The 27,539-nt window shown below is 36.5% G+C and overlaps 1 protein-coding gene across 10 annotated transcripts in view; it reads right to left on the reverse strand.

Annotated features, from left to right (window-relative positions):
- Positions 1-27,539, reverse strand: part of GIT2 (GIT ArfGAP 2) — a 48,530-nt gene that overhangs the window by 8,530 nt on the left and 12,461 nt on the right. The window contains exons 7-19 of one of the 10 annotated variants that reach the window (XM_072415389.1): positions 26,594-26,688; positions 26,414-26,459; positions 24,832-24,880; positions 23,677-23,749; positions 22,443-22,540; positions 21,778-21,889; positions 20,900-21,042; positions 17,918-18,067; positions 12,918-13,166; positions 11,946-12,035; positions 9,726-9,808; positions 8,391-8,579; positions 4,078-4,203 (exon numbers count right to left, since the gene is read on the reverse strand). In XM_072415389.1, the coding sequence (XP_072271490.1) occupies positions 4,078-4,203; positions 8,391-8,579; positions 9,726-9,808; positions 11,946-12,035; positions 12,918-13,166; positions 17,918-18,067; positions 20,900-21,042; positions 21,778-21,889; positions 22,443-22,540; positions 23,677-23,749; positions 24,832-24,880; positions 26,414-26,459; positions 26,594-26,688 (1,503 nt within the window). Of the gene's footprint in view, positions 1-4,048; positions 4,204-8,390; positions 8,580-9,725; positions 9,809-11,945; positions 12,036-12,917; positions 13,167-13,634; positions 16,362-17,917; positions 18,068-20,899; positions 21,043-21,777; positions 21,890-22,442; positions 22,541-23,676; positions 23,750-24,831; positions 24,884-26,413; positions 26,460-26,593; positions 26,689-27,539 lie in introns of those variants that run through there. The other 9 variants (XM_072415388.1, XM_072415392.1, XM_072415398.1 and 6 more) reach the window with 9 other exon arrangements.

Consider the following 27,539-nt stretch of genomic DNA (forward strand, 5'->3'; position numbering starts at 1 on the left):
ATGAATAAACCAATATATATAATATAATCTCTACAAGTATTTAAACTACATACATACAAGCTAAAGAAAAACAAGTATGCAGTAAACATTTTATTAGAATTCAACACTGCACACACAATGTTAATCACACATAGCAAAAGAGCCTTACAACCTACAATATGTACTGCTACAAGGTTTGCCTCCACAACTGTTCCTGCCTTTCTGCAATCTGCTGTCCATGAAAAATCAACTAACCTCATGATGGCTAATAATTGGTTTTTTGTTTGTTGAGTTAGAGAATAAATGCATTTGTGTGATACAAAATTAAGGAAAAAGTTTGCCTGCATTAATTTGATCATTTCATTAACAAAAGCTCACCAGAAGTCATGAATTGTTGCTTTGAGATTCTGCTTTTAACCGGCTTGTTTAATCAGAAAAACAACTTGGATAGGAGATAGATCAGTATAAGTCAGACTGGTTCTCATGTATGGATATGAGATAGATCAGTATAAGTCAGACTGGTTCTCATGTATGGATATGAGATGGATCAATAAAGATCAGACTGGTTCTCATGTATGGATATGAGATTGGATATGAGATGGAACAGTATAAGTCAGACTGGTTCTCATGTATGGATATGAGATAGATCAATAAAGATCAGACTGGTTCTCATGTATGGATAGGAGATAGATCAGTATAAGTCAGACTGGTCCTCACGCATCAATGCGAGTATGCACAGGATTGGATGGACTAGGTTTAATGCATCAAAGTGTCTAAAACAAAGTAAGTGGTGGTTGTGAGCAAAACGTCTGTAACTGTTCTTTGCTAAGACAGCCTAAATTAGGCCGGTTGCGGGTCCAACACCACAAGTGCACCCAATAGAGAAGGGTCACAGTACATAATCACTAATCTCTTGAGTAGTGTAAGCACTGGTCTCCCTTTTATTTATTACAAGCACGGAATGAACACAAGTTTTCACAGTACTACTTCAAAAATGCATACACAGCTATGCACAGCACAAAAGCCCTGATCTACAGTTAGGTCCATAAATATTTGGGCAGAGACAACTTTTTTTTAATTTTGGTTCTGTACATTACCACAATTAATTTTAAATGAAACAACTCAGATGCAGGTGAACTGCAGACTTTCAGCTTTAATTCAGTGAGTTGAACAAAAAGATTGTATAAAAAGGAACTAAAGACTTTTAGTTTAGGGGCTCAAAAGGCTACTTCATGGGCTGGTGTGGGAGATTTCTTCAATACTTCATTATCAATTAGGCAGATAAAAGGCCTGGAGTTGATTTGAGGTGGGAAGTAGAGGCATTGATATCCAAGTCTACCATAAAGAGAAGACTGTATGAAAGTAAATACAGATGCACTGCAAGGTGCAAGCCACTCATAAGCCTCAAGAATAGAAAAGCTAGATTGGACTTTGCTCAAAATCATCTAAAAAACCCAGGACAGTTCTGGAAAAACATTCTTTGGACAGATGAAACCAAGATCAACCTTTACCAGAATGATGGCAAGAAAAAAGTATGGAGAAGGTGTGGAACAGCTCATGATCCAAAGCATACCACATCATCTGTAAAACATGGCGGAGGCAGTGTGATGGCTTGGGCGTGCATGGCTGCCATGGCACTGGGACACTAGTGTTTATCCATGATGTGACACAGGACAGAAGCAGCCGAATGAATTCTGAGGTGTTCAGAGACATACTGTCTGCTCAAATCCAGCTAAATGCAGTCACATTGATTGGGAGGTGTTTCATAATACAGATGGACAATGACCCAAAACATACAGCCAAAGCAACCCAGGAGTTTATTAAAGCAAAGAAGTGGAATATTCTTGAATGGCCAAATCAGTCACCTGATGTGAACCCAATTGAGCATGCATTTCACTTGCTGAAGACTAAACTTCAGGCAGAAAGGCCCACAAACAAACAGCAACTGAAAACGGCTGCAGTAAAGGCCTGGCAGAGCATTAAAAAGGAGGAAACCCAGCATCTGGTGATGTCTATGAGTTCAAGACTACAGCTGTCTTGCCAGCAAAGGGTTTTCAATCAAGTATTAGAAATGAACATTTGATTTTCAGCTTTTTAATTTGTCCAATTACTTTTGAACCCCTGAAAAGAAGTGAATGTGTTAAAAAAAAAGGCTTTAGTTCCTCACACTTGTATGCAATCTTTTTGTTCAACCCACTGAATTAAAGCTGAAACTCTGCAGTTCAACTGCATCTGAATTGTTTCCTTTAAAATTAATTGTGGTAATGTACAGAACCAAAATTAGAAAAAAGTTGTATCTGTCCATATATATTAAATATATATATATATATATATTTGACCGAACTGTATAAAATGAATAAACATATTCTGTGGATTTTTAGAGCTAACAGTACCTTTGCTTTAAAAGCAATACCCAGTAAAATAAAGGATGCTTTTCTCCAGAAACCTAAAACAAGTCAGTTTAACAAAGAGCTGGTCCATCAACATAAGCAGACAATATTTATCAACTAACATTGTGCACCTGAACTTGTTGGACAGAAGAGTCTGTTCCCTAGCACAGGCCCCTTTCTCTTCGCATATCTTAGCCCTCCTCTTTTCTAGGAGCATCAAATCCCTTACTGTACTGGGCAAGCTCCTACACCCTCATCCCCCTACATAACTTTTTTGGGAGGAGGGAAAGAGAGTGGTATAGCGTTTCTAAGGAATTTGCATCTGCTGGTGCAGCGGGTCTCAAGACTTTTGAATGTTTATGAAAAAAAAGCTTTTACAAGAAAAAGTTTGCCCAACACACGTTAATATTATGGATAGACTGCTGTTGAAATGACCGATGCGGAGACAAGGTCTCATTAAAGCCAAGGAGGTGTCATCAGAAAACATTTTAGGAGGAGAAACGGTCAGTTAAGAAAAATAAGTGGCAACACTACGGACTCATTTTACAAAGTACAATGTGTCACTTCTGATCATCTTCAGTTTGTGACCCTCCACATTAAACAAACACACAGGTAGTTATGCTTCCAGTAAGCTTCTGACATTATTCATAATCAGACTGATACACGCAAATTCACCACTTGCATTGAAACTATTGAAACCGTTATTAACGGGTAGAACAAAAAAATCAATATGTCAACAGACATGTTTCTAAATGATGCTCATTTATCTTTCATATATAGCTAAGTTTAAAACTAATGTTTAGGTAAATGTTGGCCTTGAAAAGAAAGTATTATTTACCATGGCAAGATCAATACAATTGTACTTAATTCTATAGGAGAATGAGGGAGGTAGAGTGGAGTAGGAAGTAGTTTCCGGAAATTGGAAAACAGTAAATGCCCTGAAACTTCATGACTACGTCTACATTGGGCTCTAAAAAAAATTTTTGAGACCTACATATGTACAAAAAAAGAGATGGAAGCCAATTCGCTACAGTGTTGTAAGACAAAATCAAATTCCTTTAAAACGCTTTGCTACTAGGCCTAGAATAAAGACACAAAAGTTGAAGAAACTGTAGTACAAACTAACAGTTTTCTAGGAACCTTACCATAGTTCATCCAAAATTATATGAATATATCTTCTGGCATTAGTTCACTTAATAAGCCAAAATCTTAGCATATTATCAAGCTGTGCCATTTTATTTCATTAATGGCATTTGCCTCAAACCCTAAGCTTCTAAATCAGTGAGAAATATTACTGAGACATAAAACAGCATGTATGAAGCAAAGGCTGTGCATCAAATCAATGGATGTGAGGCTGACTCTCCATTAGTAGGTGTAAAGTATATTATAAAGCTAGTTAAGTGAGATTGTTATCTGCATGCACTACTTTTTCAATATAGCATGACCAGAGGTAGAAAAGAATGATTCCAATACAATGTATGGGGTTTTATTCTAATGTGGTGTTATAATGCTCCTAAAGGCTGCTAGCACATTAGGAAAGATGAGCCATATTGTATTGTTATCATTTTAAAGACATATTTATGCCATATCAAGACTATGTGGAAATAGGATGCTTCCACCAATAGACACAAAAGCAAGAGAGACAGGCAAAGACAAAGAAAGAAGAGAGGTCACTGTGCCTGGAAAACAGGGACAGAGGCCGGAGTACCAGGCGGTAGAGTCAGTCTGCTGGAGGTTCAGTGGCTGGAGTGAGGCTTTCTCTGCCCAAGGAACCAGTGTACTAAAGCAGCCAAGGCTATGCCTCAGCCTGCGCACACCTTCACGTTCAAAGGGCCTGAGTCACAGTGAGGGACGGACAGGAAACAAAAAAAAAAAAAATCAATATATAAAATGTTTAGTGAGATGTAGTTACGATTACATAGCTATAACACAGATAATTTCAAGTTAAAATGCTCAAATTAGGAAAAGAAAATCAACTAGAAAAATGTATACTATATATAATAATACACTACTATACTACAGAAAATAAAAACAAACACCTAAAAACTTGTACTTTTGGTGTCAGTTCTCAATTAAAAGCATTCTTTCAATTATTTGCAGTCTAAAAGCTGTCTATGGGAAATCTCGAGAACCCAGGCAGCAGATCTGTAGTTTCTGATGTGAACTTTTGGATGCAGAGAATTCAGTGCCTTGTACTTCAGCTCTAATATGTTTTAGGATGATTTCTCTTATTATTGGCATTGGTAGCACATTTTAACATTTAATGCTCAGCTCAAGACAAAAAATGTCTTAAGAAAAAGTGTGCAAGTTTAGGAGGGGGAAGTTGAAACCCATCTTTTTGTGCAGGGAGTATCTTCATTGTCAGGACAAAAAATAACAGGAGATTTGGAAATACAGATCGAAATAAAAATGGGAAAGTGTCAGGTTGTTACTACAGTCCCTGTCTATGTCCTTTTTTTCCTGCTATCACAATGACAAGAAAGAAGGTAAAATATCAAAGTAACAGGGTGAAGTACAAAAATGAAATAATAAAACCTCTTATGAAGACCACTGAGGGACACAGGAAGACTTTACCGTTTGGGTTATACTATTTCTACTACTCTCAAAAGGATTAGATACTGCAAACAAAAATCATTTTAGGATATCCAGGATAACTTCTGCTACCAGCATGCCCCAGTTTGTAATATGCGATACCAAGAGCATGCTCATAAAACAGAGGAGCTGGAGTATAAAAAAAAAATTATATTTTTTAAACAAAATCTTGTATGTTTGGAATGTCTAAATGAAATCTAACTGAGGGGTGGGAAAAATTGCAAAATTAGATGAAACTTTCATGCAGGAGATTCACAGAAAGACTTCCGTAGGACAAAAGAAAATACAATAAAACAGGCATTCTACTACTAAGAGGGATTATCTGGGATGCCCTACAATTTTTTGGGTTGTCAGTATCCATTTCTCCACAAGCTAGCAGTGTACCGCTCAATGGGCAAGAAACAGAAAAGCTTTAAACTTGCTCATCAGGTTTGGAATTAGTAGAAGGCTGGCTTTAAGGGTAAAAGTATGTACAAAAATAATCCTTAAAGCAATTCTTTATAATGATTTGTATTTGGATATTGCATTAAATATAGATATTTGTTTAATTCATTCTTCCCCTTGACAATTAAAATAACATATCTGCTAGGCAGGGAATACTCTGTTTTCAATAAGCCAGACATATAGATTTAAAATGTGAGAAGGAGCAGGAAAGTACAACCAATGTGCTGCACTGCAATGCAAAAAGACAAGAGTGAGTATGTAATGAGAAAAATCACATCTATAGATCATTACAAACTAAACACAGAAAAAAGCCCTTAAAAATACAGTCAGGTTCATAAATATTTGGACAGAGACAACTTTTTTCTAATTTTGGTTCTGTACATTAACACAATTGATTTTAAATGAAACAACTCAGATACAGTTGAACTGCAGACTTTCAGCTTTAATTCAGTGGGTTGAACAAAAAGATTGCATAGTGATTGATTGCACAATCACTTCATTACAGGGGCTCAAAAGTAATTTGACAAATTAAAAAGCTGAAAATAAATAGTTAATTTCTAATACTTGGTTGAAAACCCTTTGCTGGCAATGACAGCCTGTAGTCTTTAACTCATTGACATCACCAGATGCTGGGTTTCCTCCTTTTTAATGCTCTGCCAGGCCTTTACTGCAGCGGCTTTCAGTTGCTTTTTGTTTGTGGGCCTTTCTGTCTGAAGTTTAGTCTTCAACAAGTGAAATGCATGCTCAATTGGGTTCAGATCAGGTGACTGACTTGGCTAATCAAGAATATTCCATTTTTTTAATAATAAAATAATTCTCTAATAAACCCCTGGGTTGCTTTGGCTGTATGTTTGGCCATGGCTTTTTTAGACGTTTTTTTTTTTTTTTTAGCAAAGTCCAATCTAGCCTTTCTATTCTTGAGGCTTTTGAGTGGCTTGCAGTGCACCCTCTGTATTTACTTTCATGCAGTCTTCTCTTTATGGTAGACTTGGATATCTATACGCCTACATCCTGGAGAGTGTTGTTCACTTGGTTGGCTGTTGTGAAGGGGTTTCTCTTCACCATGGAAATGATTCTGCGATCATCCACCACTGTCGTCTTCCGTGGACGTCCAGGTCTTTTGGTGTTCACCAGTGCTTTGTTTCTTTCTCATGATGTACCAAACTATAAATTTTGCCACTCCTAATATTGTAGCAATTTCTCGGTTGGGCTTTTTCTGTTTTTGCAGCTTAAGGATGGCTTGTTTCACCTGCATGGAGAGCTCCTTTGACCGCATGTTGTCTGTTCACAGCAAAGTATTCCACATACAAGCATTCCCCCCTCAAATCAACTCCAGGCCTTTTATCTGCTTAACTGATAATGACATAACGAAGGAATTGCCCACACCAGCCCATGAAATAGCCTTTGAGTCAATTGTCCAATTACTTTTGAGCCCCTGAAATGAAGGATTGTGTAAAAAAAAAAAGGCTTTAGTTCCTCACATTTTTATGCAATCTTTTTGTTAAACCCAATGAATTAAAGCTGAAAGTCTACAGTTCAACTGCATCTGAGTTGTTTTATTCAAAATTCAATGTTGTAATGTACAGAACCAAAATTAGAAAAAAGTTGTTTCTGTTTAAATATTTATGTACCTAACTGTGTATAAAACACTTCAAGCAGATCCCTTTTCCCCTTAATGTATATTAAAAAATGTATTATCTTACACAATAAAATCACCTAATATATCTAAATGCTGAAAAACTTTAGAATCTCTTAGGGGTTACATATGGGGGCTTACAGCCAGTATGGTGACCTGGCTTTTGGTGCATTACCGCCAGCTCATCTGTTATCCCCAAGTCTCTTATTGGTGAAGAAGCAGCAACATATTTAGAAGGTTGTCACCCGGCTTTCTCGGCTATTCTATGTCAGAATGCTTGCATGCAGCACATTTGATCGGCTCCCAATAATACTTCTCTTTCTCCCAGCCTTAGAGCTTCTGTACAAAGAACTTAAAGGAGACTGAAAAAGTCAAATTATGTATTTACACTAGGTAACTTAAAAAATGCATTGGATATATATATATAATAATAAGGTTAAACATACATACACACACTTTCACTGGACCACAACCTCGCCAAGAATAGTTTTGCTATGTCTCTCACAGTCAAGTCATAACACAGAAGCCAATGTCACTTCTGCAATGTTGTCTTTTAAAATAGTAGCATTAATATAGCAAAAGTTTTTCCATTAAAATAATGCATCTGCTTGTTAAGTTCAAAAATAACAGCACACAACAGCATTCCACAAACTAATCTTGGAGTCTGTATGAATCAAGTCACCAGTCGTGTAATGATTTCACAATGTCTAAGGATACCCACAAATCTCTGGAAGGGGGTTTCAGGCTATATTTTGGCGTTGACGCAAAGCATAAACTGGAACATGTGCAGGAGCAGTTCATGTGAACATATGATATACCTGCCATTTAAGTGATCTCAGCATTCTTTATTTGCCAAGAGATATAAAAAAGGCGATGTGTGTCACTAGTGTACTTTTTTTCACAGTATACTCATCACTGAGGGACTTTTGACCAATTTTATTCAAATATATGGACAGCAGGCCCACTTTACTTTCCTGCCACTCATTGCACATTAGTATACTTAACAGTGACAGGAATGGTTTAAATGTAAAGCAAACCTAAGCCCAGACAACAGAAACACAAACCACTGACCCTTTGGAAAGCATTGTACATAAAAACCACGTGGGTAGCACTTAACCCTAATATGAACTCTCCATAGCACTATTACAGCACTGTGGACAGAACCATGTCAGATTTTTCTGGGAGAGTGAGGAAGTTACTGGAATTTATGTAACTGAGGTTTCACACAAAATTAATCCACAATGCATACATGCCTGAATGCTACCTGGGCATTCATTTTACATTTTCAGGTCTACTCCTACTTCCTGAACAAACATGTTGCTTTCTCCAAGTCCAAAACAATTACATACCTGTCATGCTTGTTTTCTTGTGCTGCTCTCAGAAGTTCCTGAATGTTCTTTGTGATTTGCTCAGTTTTTCTGATGACATCTTCAGTGCTAGGGAGAGTGGTACTCGTATCAACATCAGGATCATCCATCTCAGGAATGGAACCTTCTCCATGCCATGGTATACTTCGCTGCCTTCCTTTTCTACTTGAACTGGACAAAACAGTAAATATTTACAGTACTGCTATATGAAGTAAAAATAATTACCATGGTTTACTTAATTATCCAAGTCTTGACAATTTAAGCAAATTCTCTGGCAGATCCAAGAATGACGAACTACCGCAGTGCAAGTGAGGGGGAGAAAGAGCGCAGCAGGGTGCCGCTCACTCATTGTCCCCCCTGCCCTCTCAATAGAGCATAACGATGCTGTATCTAAAGCCCTCGTTCTTGCATCCTTCAGTCTTTTGTCACTGAAAAGGATTGTGAAAGATCTTTTCTAAAGACAAAAGTCTTATGCCTACGTGACCAATCCATAAGCAATGGATATAAAACCAAAGCCATTTAAAGAACTGCATGACAAAACATTCAACATTGTCTGGTTTTATTTTTGCATGCGTAAGTTCACTTGTAAGGATAACTGCCTATACTAAAAATTTTAACCAAATAATACTGACTTGCTTTTCCTGCACCTCAATATGACATGTTGTTTCCTAAATAATGCAGCACAACACAAAGTAGGTCATAACTACAGCCTTTGAACTTCCATGTCATGGCTTACTGAACGTTGAAAGGATTTTGAAGACTTGAGTTTGAGGGACATGCAAAAGCATATCACTTCAATGGCAGGCTCCACAGGTACCTGTTATAATTAGAAAGGGTACCAAGAGTAAGCTGTATAGATGGATATGTAGTGTGCATTTGAAGGTAAGGTACACAAGCGGCAATTAAAAGATTCCCATTTACCAGCTCTTTCTGATCCACAAAGAAGAATTTGCGGTATTAGATACATATTGTTCATTTAGTTATTATCAAGTCTTATTTTGTATATTTACAATTTCCTATCTAGTTGTGTGATCTAGCTGGTTTATATAGATTAAATCTTATAATAAATTATAACATTAGAATATGAATAGTTATTTTATGGTATTTGTTGTCTTAAAGCAGCATTGACAAACCAGCAAAACATTTGCAGTGCTGAGTTTTCAGAAGTAAAAATGGCCAATCTATTTGCTTTATCTTCTCAGCTGCAGCGTGCTGCAGTAGTCAGTGCCTCCCTGAAAGGCCACCATAAGCACCTGCAGCCATACATGTGTGTAACAATGCACAGGCCTTCATGAGCATAAAAACTTTTGCACTTACCTGGTTTCTTCAAGCTCTGTATCATGGACGGTATTATCATAGTCACTTTCCGGCACACTTGACTGTTTTTCTACTTTTGACCCCTAAAGCGAGTACATATTTGCCTTTACATTTGTACACATTTCTATTGTGAGCAAGGAATAACATAACATCACAACATGCCAGAATTAGAAAAGAACAGTAAACAATGGTAATTGTCAATAAATGACAGATAATTTAATAAAACCTACTTATCTAAACTAATATCAGTCTGAAACATAACCTGATTTTTTTATATATCACAGGAATAATAAACATTATTCTGAGGAACTGCAGCCAATAAATATTACTGGTGGACTGCTGTCCTTTCATATAATGACTTTAAACACTTTTTCCTTGCTAGATAATCATTTTAATTAAGAGTTATACTCTACTATAATACTAAATCTGCACTAGAAAAACTAGACAATCCTTACATGTTAAAAATACACTTACCTTAAAGCAGATTTGTTTTTTTTGTTCTTCTGACTGGCCCTCTAACAATGGCGGCAGTAGACCAATGATATGTGCAGCCGAGAAATAGTTCCCTTGCAAATATCAGAAGCTTGCATACTCAGAGCTAAAAGCTTTTACTGGGAAATGAACAAGTAGCGATCACTAACTAGGCCATATACTTGGGAGATGCCAGAATCTATGTCTGGATGTTAAAAAAACAAAAATGTGTGTTCTGCCAATCAGACGAGCTTTTAAATAACAGACCATCCACAAAATGGCTTTGGGGTAGCTCAAGATTTAAAAATTAGGCAGGCAAAAAATGATAAATATCTTATGCGGGTGCAAATCTGTCAGTAGCCCAGTACAAGTTGTCCATAGATCCCGCAAGATGAGAGCATTCCCATGCACCTTGCCAGCTGCCTGCACCATGGGTTCCTGAAGAACCAGCATTTGCAGATATGACAGCAGGAGGCAGTTAGTGAACACAGCCTTAGAGAGAATACAAGTCTTGCAGACTGACCAATCTCAACTGGGTGCATACTTTTGACGTAGATATGAATTCTTTCATAGTACCTGCAGCTACAGAGGTCAGTTTGAGTTTGCTTTACAGCCAATTGATTGCTTAACTTTTGTTGAAAAAAAATAATAAAGTGGTCTATTCTGGGCAAATAATATATACATTGTGAGCATATTACACTTTATTGTATATATATTCTTTTTTTCTGTTCTAAAGAATATATTTGTTTCACAATGTCTTTTGCTAAGTAATTCTGAATGGAGGTATTCATTTCATTAAAACTTGGTGCTGGTGTGATTTCCATGCTTTAACAGTCTCTGGCATCCCATATGAAGTAATTAACCCTTGGGGAGCTTTTCACCAAAACCAAAATTCCTATTGCAGAGGATGCATAAAATGTGACTTGCAACTCATTGATAAAATCAGTGAGCCAATCACACAAGTAAGGCATGACATGTCTGGGGGGCTTTTTGTACATCAACAGAGCACAGAACAACATCTTCATGCTATCATATTGAATTATACTTGAAAATTTTTTAACACCTTCTTTGCTTTTGTAGCACAGCATAAATTACTGTACAGAGCAAGTGTACCCTGAATTCCCTATAGCATTTGGGCGCATGGTTTCCCACAAGGCTCTCATCACACTTTTGGAAAAAAAAAAAAGAGAAAAAAAATCGGGTCAAAACACCAGGGACAAACAGCACATAGACCAAACAGTCCTTTGTGTATTTTCAGGGTTGCTGGAAACTGTTGTCAGGAAGACCGAAGTGTGAAAAGAACGATTTATAGTTCTTCACAACACCCCTTCTCTTTCTTTGCTAAAAAAAATGCCTTCAGCCAAGATAGCTTTAGTGCATACTTTTCTACATGTTATCACCTGCCAACTTCATCTATTATAGTGGAAAACAACTTACTTTGAGTCATTATTATACAAAAGCACATTTGAAATGTATAAATGCATAAATCAAGTTGTCTATTGACAGTGAATGAGTGGAGTCAAGGCTTTCTCTTGTGAAGTTTGGTTATACAGATTGTCGTGCTGCTAGCATTACATGGCTGTGGAGTGTGGATGGGTAGCAGTGAATGAGGTTACAAATGAGGCATTATTGCTTCATGCACAGAAAAAGAGGTCTGTTAGCAAAAATGACAAAAAAGGACAGAAGTAGAGCTCTCATGGAGAAAGTCAAGGTCTCCAAGGAGCAAAGCTAACTTGGAAGGTACTTAACCCTTCGTGTGCTTTCATCTCTTGACCAGGAAAGCGTGGAGGGGAAGGAAGGCAGGGATGAAGAGGAGGTCACAAAAGCACTCCTCCCAATCTGAAGGGAAAAAGAAAAACACTCGAGACACCCAAAAATAAACTTCAACCAAAACACTTCAACATTTGGACCAGATAAGAAAATTGCTACATTTCTTCACCTATTTATAATGTTTTGGTAGAGTAAAACATTTTTCTAAATTTGTTTTGATAAACAGCTAAGTTCTCAAAAAATAAATCAAAGTTTGTGGAATATACTAAGAGAAGCAGCATAATAGGAATGTAAGTAGTACAAATGCAGTGTTGTAGGTTGATTGCAGTATCTTGTCTTAGCAGGATATGTCATATTAACAGTCACTTTTATGATACTCAGCATCCAGAAAGCTCATTAACAACTGACTTCTAGGTTTTTTCTATCAGTTGTTCTACATAAAACGAGCATTAAGGAACGTATTCAGAAATGCCAACCCACTGCTGTGCTATGGCAAGCTAAGAATGAGGTTGAAAAGCATCAACAGAGGCTTTACACTAAAAAAGAATTTTCAAAGGTTCCTAAATAAAAATGGTTAATGCTTCATAATATTGTTAAAAAAAAAAAAAAAAAAGATAATGGTAAACACAAATTCGAGAGCTCTTGCAAAACTATTAAAAAAACACAAGTATGAATATATGTGTTTATCTTAAATGATAACATTTTTATGAAAAGTACCTTTAAAAACTGGTACAGACAGATTCAATGTGCCAAACCCACCAGAAGATTAATAAACAAGACATCTTCTTTAAAACAAAAATGTGTAAACCATTTTGGATGCAAAACATAACTGTTGGTGAACTGATTGCAGCTGTTTTGATAACACAGTATGACAGACAAAACAGACAGCACAACTGCTAGTTGGAATAGCAAAGCATGCAAAAGAGTGGGAGAAGCACTCAGGTTACTTACATGTGGTGGAAAAGGCTGCAGTCTTTTAATGCCCTCTTCTGGGTATGAGACTTCCCCCAGTGGGAGGTAGGGTTTCTGAGCTGATCCAGTCTCATACATAGACATGGGTCTGCTACCTCGTCCTGAAGGCCGTCTTTTTAGGGAAGGTGGGTTGGCGAGGTCTGCAAACTCTGACCCAGCGGGGACCTGATATAGATTTGTTGTGGCCTGTCTCCTGAGGCTGCTGTTTTCACATTGCAGTGTTTGGAGCTGAAAAACATGTTCACCAGTGGGACTTTGCAATTTGATTTATAATAGAGATGTAGGGTGATTAGGTGTACAAACAGCTCTACTAATTGATGAAATGTAAACATAAAGGTCTGCACAAACTGGAATTTACTGGAAGCTGCCACTAAAAAAGAACACATTCCAGTATGAATGGAATAGCAGATGGAAAATATGCAAATCAAACGGTCACGTAAAAAATGATCCACCCGCAGAGCTGTCATTGCTAAGATGCCAAACGTATCTCCAATTTGTAAGCATTTTAACTTGGGTTAAAAAAGGCACATCCTAAATTCCCTGTATCATGCCAAATGGTCCTTGTCATCAGCTAGAGCTCACTGATTTACCACCAGACGTCAGCAGTGATGCCAAGAAAGAAAAATGAAGCAGCAAAGCAAAGCAATAGGAGCAATGCAAAAAATAAATAATAATCATCCAACAAATCCACAAAAATATGTTTAAATAGATTTTATTATCAATTTCTTACAAAATATGTACACAAATGACAAATAATATCAATCTATCTCAACCTACAAAAAACCTTTAAAAGAAGTGGACTGTCTGGTGGTACCTGAATTTCCCCACTATATTGCTATGCAGATACTCAGCTAACAGTGTTCAAGATTTACCCATTAAAGCAGACCTGCCACTGAGCGTTATAAAAGCTGCCACTGCTGGACTAAGTATAATGAATGCAAAGCTGATCTATTGCCTTCAGTAGTTTTAGTCACACATGAAATAAGCATGAAGATAACGGTGATGATTCGCTGAACACCTGAACCATATACTTATTCTGGGTCAGGTTTTTAAAAAAAGTATTAAAGGCAAAATGACCAGAACAATAACTAGGCAAATCGTAGTTATTGGAAATAGTTCAGCAAAGCCAGCTTCCATAATTTTCAGTTAAAGTTCAACTTATGCACTATAACTAGAAAAAATAACTTTACCCTAAATCAGCATATAAATTATGCTATTTGTTGGCTAATTTACATGTAATATTTCATGCCTTTGAAAAATAATACAGACTTTACGAATTCTGCTAATTACTAAACATAAAAACCTATACACTGAACCTGCTGCTCACCAACTCTGTTTAACGTGATAAGGGTAAAACAAACTAAAGGAAACAGGTGTGTAAAACAGTCATTTAGGTATTTTACAACTATAGAGCACTGTTTTGAGAACAATCTCCGCTAAATCTTTTATGCAGTTTTGTTAAAATAGTTAGGAAACTGTTAGGATACTGTGCACCTCAGTGCAGTTGCCATATTTCATAAAGGTAAAATATACAATATACAAATTATATAAAATGTTTTTTTTCTTCTAGATTAAGATAGTTATATCAACAATTTTTTTTTTTTTAACAAAAACTGTATCTGTCAAACTAAGGCTACATATACACGTGTAATGGTTCTTGTCCGATAAAAGGCTCAGGGCTAGTCTCGGACGTGAATCTTGTGTGTGTACAGTGCTCATCATCTATCGTCCAAACGACCATCCTGGTGGATCCAGACGATGGACGAGCAACAATCGTAATACAAGTGAAGGAGGGGAGAGCACAGCGGGTGCCACTCCATAATTCTCCCTTTTCCCTCCCCATGGAGCACAATGGCTCTTTATGTACAGGGCTCGTTCATGGATCATGCAGTCGTTTGTAGTTGGAAATCAGTGTGAAAGATCTTTTCCAACGACAATTATTGCAAGTGTGTACTTAGCCTAAAAGTTTGGGTTCAGTTTAGGATCGGATATTCAGTAAATTGTGGGAATCCAGTGTATGTATAAATTTGTAAGGACATGCATATTACACGTTGCCAGCCATGTCTACTACTGAATCCTTTGAAAGAATGAATAATAAACTCAAAATGAAATAAACTCAACTCTAAAGGAAGAGGCTACAGACCATCTTAAGAAACCAAAAAGCTGTAATACTTGTGTTTGACTTGCCAGAAATAAAGTGTACCTGTCACCTTGTGCGAGATGAATTGGAATGGGAAACAATGTTATCTTATACTGGTAAAACCAGTAATATATCTACACTCCATGTAAAGGAGATGAACAAATGCAAACATGTTGGAAAAACAGCCTGGGTGGCAATCATAGATCCGATCCCTTCAGGGACAGGGAAGAGTGTTATTCACAAAACTACTAGTGATATAAACAAAGCTAAGTAATGCAAACATGCTATCAAAGCACTAAAAATTCTGCATTGCAATACATTTTCATATTTTAGATCTAGATGCCCCCTAAGGTCTAGGATGGAGCTAGCCTACATCGGGTAAAATTTAAGCGTAAAAAAGTCACATCACATGCCCACATCACTGTTCTGAAGTATAGTGAGTTTCTGAAATTCTCTGCAAGCTTTAACATTAGGCAGTCCCACAGCGTGCATGTATCAAATGTTTTGATTATGCACATAATTGCACTGTGGAACATCTATATTCTTCAATGTTTTTGATTTATTTTAAGTTTTTATCTTTGGATTTAGAATTATGAAGTTAGAATCCCTAAACAGGTTTTATCTGATGTTCCCCATTAGGGAGTTTTACCCTCTATTTAATTGTGTTGCTGCCCACTGTTACCAGGACCTAAGGTAGGGGAAGTTACCGGAAAAAAATATCAGCCAAAACTTTCAATGGGGAAAATGCTAGTGAGAAATCTATAGGAGGGCATTTCTCTCAATATGGAGATTCTTCTTCTAATTTCTTGTTTTGCTCCCAAACAAAGTGAAGGGAAATCTCCTTAGTAGGACACAGATGGCAAGAAAAACCTTACAAGACAAACCATTCTCTACTCAAACCAAAATTTCTTGTTCTTTTTATATTAAACTAAGTTATAAAAGTATCTAAACTAAAAATTTGTATTTACATAATTAAAGAAACTTCCATACATTAAATTGGTAAAAAATAAGGTAGTTTGTAAAAAGAATGACCATAGCAAGTGGAGCTGCACTGTCATGAAAATCCCTAAAAGTTCTTGTAGTTTTCTAGTTTTGATTTTCTTGCTTCTCCTCTTCCATCCACAGAAAACTTAGAGATATGATAACCTTTCCCACTATTTTAGTCAGTCTGAATTGTACTAAACTTAACCATCACTTTATAAATAAAATGACATCCATGAAGTGAACATAATGACAGCAGGAGTAGCTCCTCGTCTTCTTTAATTAGCCTCTTTTTCCAGTAACTGTGAAAGATCAGATATTGATCATGACCAGCTCCACAATTCTAATTATACACATTAGAAGAATATGCTTAAAGGAACTGTTCATGCTAAAATAAATGTGGCTACTACACGGATTAAAATCAAATTCCATTAGGAAAAGCAGAAGTCAAACTTCTCACTTACACTGTATTGGTACTCTACAGTCCAACTTTCCAAATACAAAATAGTACTCACACAAAGTCAAAGCTGCAATATCGGGTTCTCAGTATACATGGGTAGACCAAATAGAAACCATGCTTTGGGTCACATAGCAGAAAAGGTGCCACATCTTACCTTAGAGCTCAGTACTGTTATAACCCCAATGTTTTGTAAGAAATAAATGCTTTTCAATACAACAACAATACTAGAATATACATATATATGCAGAAGACAATTCTATGTCACTGTCCACTGCATGAGGGAACAGGAAATGGGTGTGCAAGTTCTGACATTCAAGGGGAACTTCATTGAGGCTCTTAGATATGGGAAGATGGTAGACAAGGTGTCCTATTAGGACCAAGGTAAATAACCTGTTCATTGGGACCTTACAGTAGTTTGCCGTTGGGTACGCAACAGATCTCAGGCCGCTAGCGTTCAAAACTGCAAACAAAGACATGAATTAAAAAAAAAACTCAGGCACTGATTGCTTGCACAAAGGGGACTGGGGTGTACTGTAATTCTAGATCATGTTCATTAAGCAAAGGTGACTAATTGGTGAGGGAGAGAGGTAACATTTATTTGGCTGCCCTCTTCTCACTGACCCCTGCCTGTTTCTCTATAGCACTCTCAATTGTCAAAGTAGGCTAACAAAAAAGGAAAAGAAAAAAAAAAGGTCCCCTATAGTAACTCCTAAAAGTATCTTTACAATTCACACAAGTGGTTCACTAAAAAGCAAAAAAAATGAAGATACAAATTTCAAACTTTTCCAACTAATGGAAAGTCTATGGGGCATTTCAAGTCAGATCTGGTTTCTTTAGTGCAATAGAATCTGGATACTCTACTTCTCATCGGAGATCTTCACTTACCAGTCTGTAGTGAAGCAAAAATGCTATCCTGGGCAGTAGTCACCTAACATGTACTTAGAAGCTCAACATAAACAACTAATTTGCAGGGTATCCAAGTGAGAAGACCTCTGACAATCAGCAGTAGCTTGTAGAGAGAAATAGTACATATAGAAAAGTTTCTCAGTCTGCCTGAAATTGGAAATCTAAAAAGTGATGTGGCATCTGTTTGTGTTATGTATCATTAACCCAAAGCCAATACAAACACACTTTAAGTTGCAGGTACAGTAAAGGTCATGAATTATTATTCTTTTCAAACAGGGAGATGTACACTTCTACCATTAGCCAAAGTTGACAGAAGCAGCTTTCAAGTCTTAGTGTAAGTTCAAAAACTTCCTTAAATTTAGTTGTGATACCTTCAAGTCATAAAAGAAACATCAACATTCAAAAAAAAAGTCAAAACATACCAAATTCTAACCTTTTTGTCAGCAATGATTCCACCTGCTGCTAAAAGCTGGAATCTGTGTAAACAGTTACCTTTTTCTGCATTATCCGGAGCTCATCACTCAGATTACTATTAACCTTCATCAGCTGTTGAATTTTAGCATCAGATGCAGCTAGGGCATTTTTCACATCCATCAAATCTTGTGCTGTGACAGTCCCATCAGACACACTGCCTTCCAGACTCTGTGAATTAAAAAAAAAAATATATATATAGATATATTCTTTTATATACAATTTTGGCAAACAGTTACAGAATTGTCATAAGACAAACATTAGGATTTCAATACTGTCCACCTCCTGATAATGTTGGCTGGATGCCAACATGCCAAAAAAGGAATAGGCCAGAGGTAACCATGGATTAGTAAAAAGGAAGGCATCAGGGAAATCCTTCTATTTTAAAGGAGAATGACAGTAGAGTAGAAATAAACCTAACATGCAGTTCCAGCCACAACCATAATCACAGCTAAGAAGATGCAGGGATTTCACAGCACTATCCTGCAGCACCATCTACCAATCCATATGCAGAACTTCTTCACTACTACAGTTTAACAGACTAATATAAAGGTTATGATATTTTGGTTTAGTTCATTTTTTAATATTGGGTTTTGAAACTATGAAGTTGTATAATACAATACTCTACGTTCTGTAACAGAATACGTTTTTTCAGGACAAATACAGTAATAAATCAAAACTACTCATGTTTTAAAGTTATATTTGCAAGCTGTCAAAACCTAAAATAGATTTCAAGAAGTGTAATGGATAGCTGATAGACATAAATTGTAAACACTTTTTTTCTACAAAGAACATTGTGTGGAAGGCCTGTGGTCTAAAAAGGTTATTGAAAGCATTACAGTTTTAAATCTACTAAACATTAGGTGCCTCCAAAGAGAGGTTTGGAGAATTTAGTCCACTGCTTTATACAGTTAGGTCCATAAATATTTGGACAGGGACAACTTTTTTCTAATTTTGGTTCTGTCCATTACCACAAATAATTTTAAATGAAACAACTCAGATGCAGTTGAACTGCAGACATGAGCTTTAATTCAGTGGGTTGAACAAAGTTTGCACAAAATGTGATTTACACAATCACTTCATTTCAGGGCTCAAAAGTAATTGGACAAATTAAAAAGCTGAAAATAGAATGTTCATTTCTAATACTTGGTTGAAAACCCTTTGCTGGCAATGACAGTCTGTAGTCTTGACCTCATAGACATAACCAGATGCTGGGTTTCCTCCTTTTTAATGCTCTGCCAGGCCTTTACTGCAGCGGCTTTCAGTTGCTGTTTATTTGTGGGCCTTTCTGTCCAAAGTTTAGTCTTCAACAAGTGAAATGCATGCTCAATTGGGTTCAGATTCAGTGACTGACTTGGCCATTCATGAATATTCCACTTCTTTGCTTTAATAAACTCCTGGGTTGCTTTGGCTGTATGTTTTGGGTCATTGTCCGTCTGTATTATGAAACGCCTCCCAATCAATGTGACTGCATTTAGCTGGATTTGAGCAGACAGTATGTCTCTGAACACCTCAGAATTCATTCGGCTGCTTCTGTCCCGTGTCACATCATGGATAAACACTAGTGTCCCAGTGCCATGGCAGCCATGCACGCCCAAGCCATCACACTGCCTCCGCCATGTTTTACAGATGATGTGGTATGCTTTGGATCATGAGCTGTTCCACGCCTTCTTCATACTTTTTTCCTGCCATCATTCTGGTAAAGGTTGATCTTGGTTTCATCTGTCCAAAGAATGTTTTTCCAGAACTGTTCTGGCTTTTTTAGATGTTTTTGAGCAAAGTCCAATCTAGCCTTTCTATTCTTGAGGCTTATGAGTGTCTTGCACCTTGCAGTGCACCCTCTGTATTTACTTTCATGCAGTCTTCTCTTTATGGTAGACTTGGATATCGATACGCCTACTTCCTGGAGAGTGTTGTTCACTTGGTTGGCTGTTGTGAAGGGGTTTCTCTTCACCATGGAAATTATTCTGCGATCATCCACCACTGTTGTCTTCCGTGAATGTCCAGGTCTTTTGGCGTTGCTGAGTTGCCCAGTGCTTTGTTTCTTTTTCATGAGGTACCAAACTGTAGATTTTGCCACTCCTAATATTGTAGCAATTTCTCGGATGGGTTTTTTCTGTTTTTACAGCTTAAGGGTGGCTTGTTACACCTGCATGGATAGCTCCTTTGACCACATATTGTCTGTTCACAGCAAAATCTTCCACATACAAGAATCTCTCCCCCCCCAAATTAACTCCAGGCCTTTTATCTGCTTAATTGATAATGACATAACGAAGGAATTGCCCACACCAGCCCATGAAATAGCCTTTGAGTCAATTGTCCAATTAATTTTGAGCCCCTGAAGTAATGAAGTAATTGTGTAAGAAAAAAGGCTTTAGGTTCCTCACATTTTTATGAAATCTTTTTGTTCAACCCACTGTATTAAAGCTGAAAGTCTACAGTTCAAATGCATCTAAGTTGTTTTATTTAAAATTATTTGTGGTAATGTACAGAACCAAAATTAGAAAAAATGTGTCTCTGTCCAATTAATTATGGACCTAACTGTATATTGAACTTTTTAAAATATATTACTTTAGTCAACCTATAGAATGTATCTTTTTATTTTAGGATATTTTGCCACCAAACAAGGAGGACAGAAAATTGTTATTTCTCACTGTTCAGACACCACAGAAGCACTGCCGTCATATCCTAGAGGTTATAACTTGACCGTATCTGGCAGGGGTCGGCCAGATACGGTCGGTCTAGTGTGCCTTCTAAATAATGTGACCTTCTAAAATGGCCTAGTAGCCAAAAAAGTTTGCTGACCCCTACCCTAAAGCAACATGTTAGATTCACTGACACATCAGATGCAATTTTGTGGGCATGTTCCAAGCAAGAAATAAAGAGAAAGCTCCAACTGCCCTAAAGTCAGCTATAAGATCATGTAAAACACAAAAAGTTGTAATGTCATTAAAATTGTTTTTACCTTTATTGTTACTTTACTTTGCAAAAATGACAACTTACTTTTTCTCTATTTGATTTAGCTGGAGCATTGTCCAAGTCTGTTTCTTCATCAGATGCCACACTGTCATAGTCTGGCTGATCATTATCTTGACTTTCTGTACTATGTTGATTGCTTATACTTTTTAACACTAATTCCACATTATCTGCAATTGAACATTGACATAAGGGGTATGTAACAAGCGTCTTTTTAAACAAACACTATTTTACATAAAAGGGGTTATTTGACTGACAAAATAATGAGCAATAGCTACATGCAAAGTGATGAAACCCATGGCAATAAAAACTCATGGAAGAATTCTAAGTCTTCAGCAGAAAAGCATTGATCATCCTATTCTTCCCCGAGTTTTCACTGTATTATGAAGTAGGTCTCGAAATTAAAGTCAGCAGCAGTGAGCGGATCTGTGTCAGACAACATGTGTGCACACTACACATACATTTTTACATGATCATGTAATTTCCCGAGACAATAACTCAGCTGGAGAAGTAAAAGTGGACTCTGGATGATGCCAGATTTAGGTTTGTACACTCTTCTAAAGTAAAAAGGAGCACTGTGTAAACCTATCTAATGCTACATTAAGTTATATACTATAACTATATGGAAATATGTAAGCAGTCCCTTGTGATGTCATATAGCATATTACTTACTTTATGGCCTGTATAAAGCAGGTTGACAAAACTAGATATAAGGGATCACAAAAATGTACTCATTTGTAAAGAAAGCAAAAAGGATTTCTGCTGGATGATTTAATTAGGAAAGGTTTTTCATCATCCACTAAGCCAGGTGAACATGCTCTACTTTTGTAAAATAATCTTTACTGGGGTCAATAGAACACAAACTCTAGAAAGGTCAGCAATACCTTTAATATTTTCTAACTTACCTTTCGATCCAGATACTGAACTTCCCTGTTGTCTTCTTTTGGCATCACTTAAAATGTCTATCACCAGTGTTGCAAATTCATGAGCATTAAATCGAGCTAATTTTTGCCTTCCCTGAAATTATAAAGAACAAAATAGAGGTCCAGTTTGTCAGAGAAGAGCATTCCCAATTAAATATATATTTTGTAGATTTATTCTGTGGTGCTATGTTGCTTTGTGGAAAATTCAGACAATAATCAATCAGAGGGCACATGTATGAATGTGTGCTCGTGCACTTCCAGGTGTATGAAATACCTGCTCTCCTTGGCTTGTACCCCATGTCATGACATACAAGCTAGCCGAAGGAGCCACAGTGTTGCCTCTACAGGATAGGGAAGTTTTAGCACACAGGCCACATGAAAGTAAATAGCACTGGTCTAAAGGCTAGCGTTGCTTAAAGAGGACCTATCACCAAAATTTCATGTCATTATCACACATTACTTCTAGCTGTAAAGTAAAATGGAGAAGTGTATGATTCACATTCAGCAAGAGGCAGAGATAAAAGATTAGCTGCATATGATAAAAGTACAATTTATGTAGGCTATTTATACATACACATACCAAACTGAAAAACCTATGTTAGATGAACCTATACAAGTAATACGAACACTTTGTCCTGTACCATTACCTGGTTCCGTGTTGAGGAATACTCTGGGTTTACTGGAAGGAAAGGTACGACAGTGGTCTCTGTAACAAGGGTGCTGTGGTTTTGAGTGGCAAGCCAAACTGCAAACAACAAAAATATTCCTCATACAGCAGGTCAGATATTTAAACATACAATACACCATTTCAGAACCAATATAATAAACCTAAATCTATGTTTACCAGACAAGTTTTTACAGTTCTGTGATATGTCTGACAATCTAATTTTATTCTATACAAATAAAGATTTTCTTATATAATTATAATATTTTATTATTAACACACCAGGTCTACTTATACACACCAACAATTTATCTAACAGATATTTATACCACATTGCCCTTCTCTAACACTATTTCACACATATACAGGGTAAAATAGACGTGGCAGCTATTCCTGGATCCTAATATAGTGATCACTAGGATTTGTTCTCATAATGATTGGCATAACAAAAGACAAATATTCAGGCTCATGATCACTGCTCCAAAATGTTGGCTGTCTCATGACAGCTGAATCTCAGGTGCATGAGATGAAGGGTCCTAATACACTGTCCTTGTACGTTATGTGGATGCGAAAGCGTACATTTCAGGAAAAGCAATGTTTAATGTTTAATCTCTACTTTCATAATACTACTCATTCTTTGTAATACTTCAGAAGTGCTTAGAGTTCTGTTGAGAGCTCCATAAATGCGCAGCTAAATCAGAACAGTGTGTATGATTGACACCAGTCCCACTGCCATGCTTCGACGCACTCATTCTGTTGTGCAACAGCATGATGATGAAGTTTGTGCTGTGATTTGTAAACGTTTGGTGAAAGCTACAATCACCCCCTAATCAATATGCCCATTAATTTGTTTGTGGCAAACTCATGTCATCAACAATACAAGCAAGAAAAACATAATAACCTTTAAAAGAAAAATAACATATATAAACAAACCCAAAATAAAGGCTAAGTGAGGATATATGAATAATATATGAATGTATGAATTATATATGAATAAAATAGCAAATACAATGAAATAATGCATTGTTTCACTGCATTAATTTAATGACTATGGAAGACTATCTGAAAGTTGTGGGACAGACAGCACTGCACTCCTAAGCCAAATTAAAAAAATTATATGCGTCCCTTGTAATGTAACATATCTACTTGAAAGCAAAAGGTCTAGATTTGCAAAAGGTTTGTATATAAATGTACAGTTTATAAATCAGAAAAATTACCTGCATCGGTTTCTCGTCTGTCAACTTCATCATACACATCCATTGCTAATTCTTCAAATAAATGATTGCTTAACTAATAAAAGACAAACATACTTTATTAATAAACAAACAGAAGTAATAGTTAAAGTCTCCATTTCAAGATGAGGGGATTTATTCCTCTGCCAGTTGTATATTTCAGTCTGTGTGCTCCATTTACTGAAATATCGGAGGATTTTTATACTTTTTTTATGGGGAGTTCAGCTCACATGACGATTAGGTTTGCTACTGTTGTCGTAAATGAATTTCAGGGGTATGGGGGCAGATTCTTTTCCATTTTCCATAAAAGGTAATTTGAATATATCTGAGCCCGTCCTCTTTGTGTATGTATGAGAAACAGGTTAGGGAGGAGAGAAGTATAAAGGGAAGCGTCTTGCTGGAATTGGCTATCAAAGGGTTGTGGTAGTGGGAAAGTTTTCCTAACATAGGAGGGAGTGTCAGCGTCCTAGGATTCTCTGTGAATGATGAACAGAGTGCTAGACCAATGGGGAGAGGGTTTACCCCTGACGTTACCATAACCCTTTGATAGCCAATTCCAGCAAGATGCTTCCCTTTATACCTCTCTCCTCCCTCATCCATGGACTTGGCATTTCATGCATTTAAAAACCAGGAAACATCTAAATTCTATACTACATTCTAACCCAAGGCATCATCTGCAAACAATTAAACCCACATCAGTAGCAACATTTATCCTTATTATCGGTGTCATACATATCTGTGACAACATCTACACCTCACTTTTGACAATATATTACGTTTGTTGCCCGAGGAAGCCCCCGTGGCGAAACACATCTGGTAACAAAGCGTTTTTCATGTACACCTTCTTTCTAGCCTAGAACGCAACTGTTCAGCTTAGACCCCATGATTCTACAATGAGGAATTATCTTTTGTGATGTAACACACTATTGCACTGATGTATGACACCAGACTGTTAAGCTGCTTTTAAAAACAACACACAACTTAAAAGAAGAGCCGGAAGCCCCTCTCTTTTCTCCCTCTAACCTGTTTCTCATTGCTCACATAAAATTTTGTCTATGAAATGAAGTGATTGTGTAAAAAAAGGCTTTAGTTCCCCACATTTTGTGCAATCTTTGGCTATCATTCACCTATTATACTTACAGACTGAAGTTTTTTCTTTGCGGCCTTGGCAAGTTCTGATAAATCTAAACTGCTGCAAACAAGGAGAGAGAGTCAGTATCAGTAATTATCACACATCATGTACATCATCAAAAAAAGGAATACGCGCTGGGAGATTTAGGTTGATCATTTGTCTGTTAGTGGTTGGTGTATTGCTCAGAATACTTTAGGATGTTAAGAACGGACACAAATGTTAGGAAACTCACTACTCCCTTTATGAAATAGTAGTGTCACCAATATGAACTCTTAGAAAGACAAACATATAGTGAGAGAATGAGACTTGACAATACATAGCATCCTTTTCTTCTATATAAACTGTAGTAAGTTTATGTACATCATTTATATTTAGTGTAAAGCCCTGGCATATTGTGCAGCTTCTGAGAAGGGTATAAATTGGACATCTATACCACAGTGACATTGCCTGTTAATGAAAACCTCCCACTACAAGCTGCAGTGTCTGGAAGGGGAGCGTGTGAAACATAAGTTCAGGAGGACTGGGTACAGTCAGGATAAGTAATTTTTTTTTTTTTAATTTACTTTGCAGACTTCTGTATCACATAGAAACTAGATATGGTACTTGTTTGTTTGGATTATTAAACAGAAGTTAGTTGTAAAGAAACAGCAGTATATCTGCCCTGTGTTAGAATGAAAGCTCAGTGCAATGTAATAGAATAAAATACAAATCTGTAGTTAAAATAACATTTGTTTAATTTCAATACAACAGCATTAAATGTGTTGGGTTTTTTTCTTTAATTTTTATGCAGGTAATATCTGATTTAGTAGGAATCTTATGGTCATCCTTTTATCAGTTGGCCATGTGCCACTATATATGCAAGATATTTTACAGAGGAAAGGTCAAACCTAACTCTTTTGGTACATTCACTCTTTACTTACACCTTGGTAAACATATTCTTTGACCACTTTGGGCATTTAAAAACATTTTGCTCAAAACATTCACCAAAAAGGGGGGCGGGGGGGGGGACAAACTAAAAAACTACAATCTTCCATCACATCATAGAGTTTCTTATGAACAAAAATACTAAAGAGTATTTTTTACTTACAGCCTCCTTTTTTTCCAAATGTACAGCCACAGAATAAAAAGGAAAATTAACAATTATGATGTATGCAGACTTAAACTGCTCACAATAAAAGCTTTCCAGATTATGATAAAAGCTGCCTACATAACAAAGATGCCATTTACAAGGGTTTCCTGCAGCTGCCTCGCAGCTGTCTCTTCCTTGCATCACGTACAAACCAAGAGATCCATAACAGATGAAGTCACTGCTGGTTGAAACAGTCACTGTGAGCTCTTTGAAGTTAAACAGCTATTAATAATGATGACTGTTGTGTAAAAGTGCGACAATTACCCATTTTTTTAAAAACAAAAAACAATTGTATTATCTTTCTTTTATTGTAACTGAACAAATGCATTTTCTAAGTAGAAATATTCACCTATTGATTATTATATCTAATGACTGAATAAATCATGGCACAAATATTTTTATTTCCTGCTATTGTATCTACTGTTTAAACAAACATGTAATTAAAAAACAATTAAACTCACCTGTCTGCCATGTGCGGAATAATAAAGTGCTGCCCATTTCTATGGTCTTTAAAAAAATAAAAATAAAACAGATTTAGCAATATTATAATACAAAGATACAATATATGAAGGTCTATGCTTTCTGCTATTTTAGCCAAATATGGATGAGAAAATATTAAAAAGCATTGGCTGAATGCTTACCGGGCTTCCTTCCACATAAATAAAATGCTAATCTGTCAGTCAATTCATGCTGAATTTCCACAAGACGGTCTGCTAATTCATGATGGCCACCTTGCCTGAAGTAATGAGATATACAGAATTAAGTTACAGCGAGGCTGTAGACTAGACTTTTAGTTGCTATTATCTGAAAAGCATTTAATGATGGAGAAAAATGCCAATAACTAAACATAAATAAAACCAGTTCCAGGATGCATGTTATGCTTTAATGCACAAAAAGTGACACTGGAGAATGTAATCAATCATCTTGCACAGCTGTTGGGCATTCTCATTTTTCAGTCAATACAGAAAAGAGGCACGTGAAGAATGTGTATGAAACGTGATCTGTATTGAGTGGGAATGAGCACATTGACTTCTTGTTTATCACTTTCTCAGAATATACTAAAAACATACAAACATTTAGACCCTGGCAATTTGGTAAATAAGATGATCTCAGGAGATTCTTATTCCATATTTGTCTATAGTTATTAAACCCATTCATTAAATCAAAATCTCAAAGTAAATATCCCATTGTACAAAAGCAGATCCCATTGTACAAAAGTAAAGCAGAAGTAAAGTTCTGATTGCAGAATTTTCAAGCAGGCAGGTCTTAATTGCAGAAAAACTAAAAAGCTATAAAACATAGTTACCTGCCTGTTCACTATCTTAATAAATTAAGTTTATTTTCAGTTACCTTAATATGAAATATTGTATATGGATTGTGTATAATCTTATATCCAGAAAGATATAAGATTGCTCCGCAATAGCTGAACACCTGAACTGTATACCCATTCTGTGTCAGTGATTCTGAAACTATTAAATCTGAGGATTGGAACACAATCCAGGCAAACTGTATTTTTTAGAACCCGGTGAGAAATGGCAGCCTACATAATCAGTCAATGGTCTGAAAATCATTTATTGTTTACTACAA

This window comes from Pyxicephalus adspersus, chromosome 6, assembly GCF_032062135.1.
Source record: "Pyxicephalus adspersus chromosome 6, UCB_Pads_2.0, whole genome shotgun sequence".
NCBI lineage: Eukaryota > Metazoa > Chordata > Amphibia > Anura > Pyxicephalidae > Pyxicephalus > Pyxicephalus adspersus.